Raw genomic sequence first — 2,628 nt, forward strand, 5'->3', positions numbered from 1 at the left:
TTTATGTGGTATTGTGAGATTAAATGACTCTGTTATGTTGGTGTTTATTTGGTCATGATATGGCCTGTATTATTGTTTGTCCTTTTGTAGTAAAGGCATTTTTTCATATTGGTAATTTTGAATGACAGTTTTTTAAAAGTAAACATGAAAAAATCCTCAGTTTATCGAGTGAACATAAACAACCATTGTGAACAAAATGTGCTATATAAAAATAAACTTGCCTTGCTTTTCCTACCACCATGAAATATGAAAACGTGCAATTAAAAAAAAGAAAAACTTGCACAATGCAGAAATCCAGACAAGGAGCAATATTTTCACACTGTACAATTTTTCAAACACATCACACAAACACTTATCTGATCACAATGTTTTAATATCCATGTCATTACAACTGAAAAAAAAAAAAGGTTTCTAGCTAGATATGTTCCTCAATCAGCATATTTGATCCTCACAACTGACAGTATGGTAAATGGTTTGTCATTTGTTCTATTACAGACAACTCATGAATATTGTCTCATCAGTTTCAACAACCAGTGCATTTAATGACATTCAAATGAAATAGGGCTCCATATTAAAAAACTTTTTTAGTTGATTTTAACCATTTAAGGCCTTCAATAGAGCAAACAGAGACAGTGTCACTCACACAAATACAGTGCATGTTCACAATAAACATACATACATACTAGGAAGTACATTTAAACTTTTTACAGACATAATTGTTGCACTGGTATCATCCAAAGTTTTATGAAATAGTGCTTAACACAAAAACCCTACTATTCCATTTGATGACAGATAATCTTATTTACATATGTTCTTCATGCTATTCATGCAAGCATTTAAATGGTCATTTCTCTTCTGGGAACAGATTAAAATACTCTGATGAAGGTTCAAATATTTTCAGTGTCAAAATGTATTTTGCTGACACTCTAAACCATTTATAAAACATTGCATAGATAAGTGGATTCATGCAGGAATTCATGCATACTATCCAATTCATTATGTTAATTATAAGAGCATCATTTTCATCATGCCCAAAAGAAAGAGTAGCTATGTAGTATGGCATCCAGCAAAGAAGATAGACCATTACTACAATCCCTAAGGATCTTGCAGCCTTTTTTTCTGATTTGGCCTTTTTTTCTGTAACTGAATTTAAATAATTAGCTTGCCGTTTTGCTACAAAGCAGATTTTCACATACAAAGGAATAATTATACAGCAAGGTGCCACTAAACAAATGAAAGTATCTATTATTAGATTTTCCATAGTAACAACAAGTACACATTCCCCAATACATGTGTGATTTTTCTCTGGATGGAGTAAAAAGTCATACAATAGATAAAATGAATATACAAAGGAGAATAACCAGTTTACAACAATAGAAACAATAGCTCTATTAGTATTGACTTTCACTGGATATCGCAAAGGGTTGTTCACAGCAATGAACCGATCCACAGATATAATAATCATATTACCAAGAGATGCTATGACAACCACATACAGAATAAGAGGAAATATTGAACAAAACATTTCTCCAAAGTACCAGCATGGCTCAATGAGTTGCATTCCTTGCACTGGCATGAGAATCAGTCCTGCGATCAGATCAGCCATGGCCAGAGAGAGGATCAGCACATTGGTCGGAGTGTGGAGCTGCTTGAAGTGTGAGATGGAGATAATCACTAACAAGTTGAGAAACACGGTTAACACGGATGTTACAGAAACAAAAATGTACACAGCAATGTACTCCACTTCTGGTCTTATACTTTTGGTACAAGACAAATTGTTGTCTGGAAAGCAGTATTGGAATGTTTGATTGTCCACATTTGTCAAGCCCCAATCAGACACTGTCATGATGGATGGATAATGAAAGGTGGACTCTGTGTGAGGATGCTTGTCAGTTTAGCTCCCTCATCCTTGTCACTGAAGTGACTCAGCTTTATACTTATGAAAAGCACAGCGACCAGCCCATTCAACATGAGGTTTCATTATACAGCTCTCAAACCCACCCACTAGTTGAATATTTATAGACCGGATCAATCTGATCTTTACTGTATAGTGGGTAGTCGATCCAATGATGCTTATTTACTCTTATATATTTTCTTATTATTGCAGCATGCTATTAGATCAATTAGTCAAATCCACTGCCTTCCATCACACTGAAAATCATTTGCATATTCATGAGTTCACGCCTACATATAATTAGCTGAGGTATGATATGGATATTTGGTGTGCTGTTGCCCGTCTATTTGTAAATTTAACTCGAAGTGAGGAAATAAGGTGGAGGAGGGATGCTGATAAACTGTCAATGGATAGAGGTAAGTCAGCACTATTAATACTATGGTATGGATCACTTGATTGTGGTCCACCAGTGTTGATTAGGCTAAGTATCTGATGTGCTCCTCCCAAACCTTGTTACTGAAAAATAATTGAATGAGTTCACGCTTACATATAGTTAGCTGAGGTATGGTATGCATTTTTGTCGTGCTGTCTGGGGAAGGGCTCCGAGCTCGGGAATGGCCAAACCTAGAGTTCCCCCCAAAAAGTAATTGAATAAATGGACAGCTGCCAGATTATGAACGCCCCCCAGAAATAGCATTGAGTACTGGTAGGAGCTGATTTATTTTTCTGTGAAG

General features: G+C 35.7%; 1 protein-coding gene across 1 annotated transcript; it reads right to left on the minus strand.

Moving 5' to 3' along the window:
• Positions 1 to 683: 683 nt before the first annotated feature.
• LOC127970089 (trace amine-associated receptor 13c-like) lies at positions 684 to 1,870 on the minus strand. The gene has a single exon (XM_052572347.1). The coding sequence runs from the start codon at positions 1,844 to 1,846 to the stop codon at positions 845 to 847; it is 1,002 nt and encodes a 333-aa protein (XP_052428307.1). The 5' UTR covers positions 1,847 to 1,870; the 3' UTR covers positions 684 to 844.
• Positions 1,871 to 2,628: the final 758 nt, after the last annotated feature.

This window comes from Carassius gibelio, chromosome B13 (assembly GCF_023724105.1).
Source record: "Carassius gibelio isolate Cgi1373 ecotype wild population from Czech Republic chromosome B13, carGib1.2-hapl.c, whole genome shotgun sequence".
NCBI classification, from domain to species: Eukaryota; Metazoa; Chordata; class Actinopteri; order Cypriniformes; family Cyprinidae; genus Carassius; species Carassius gibelio.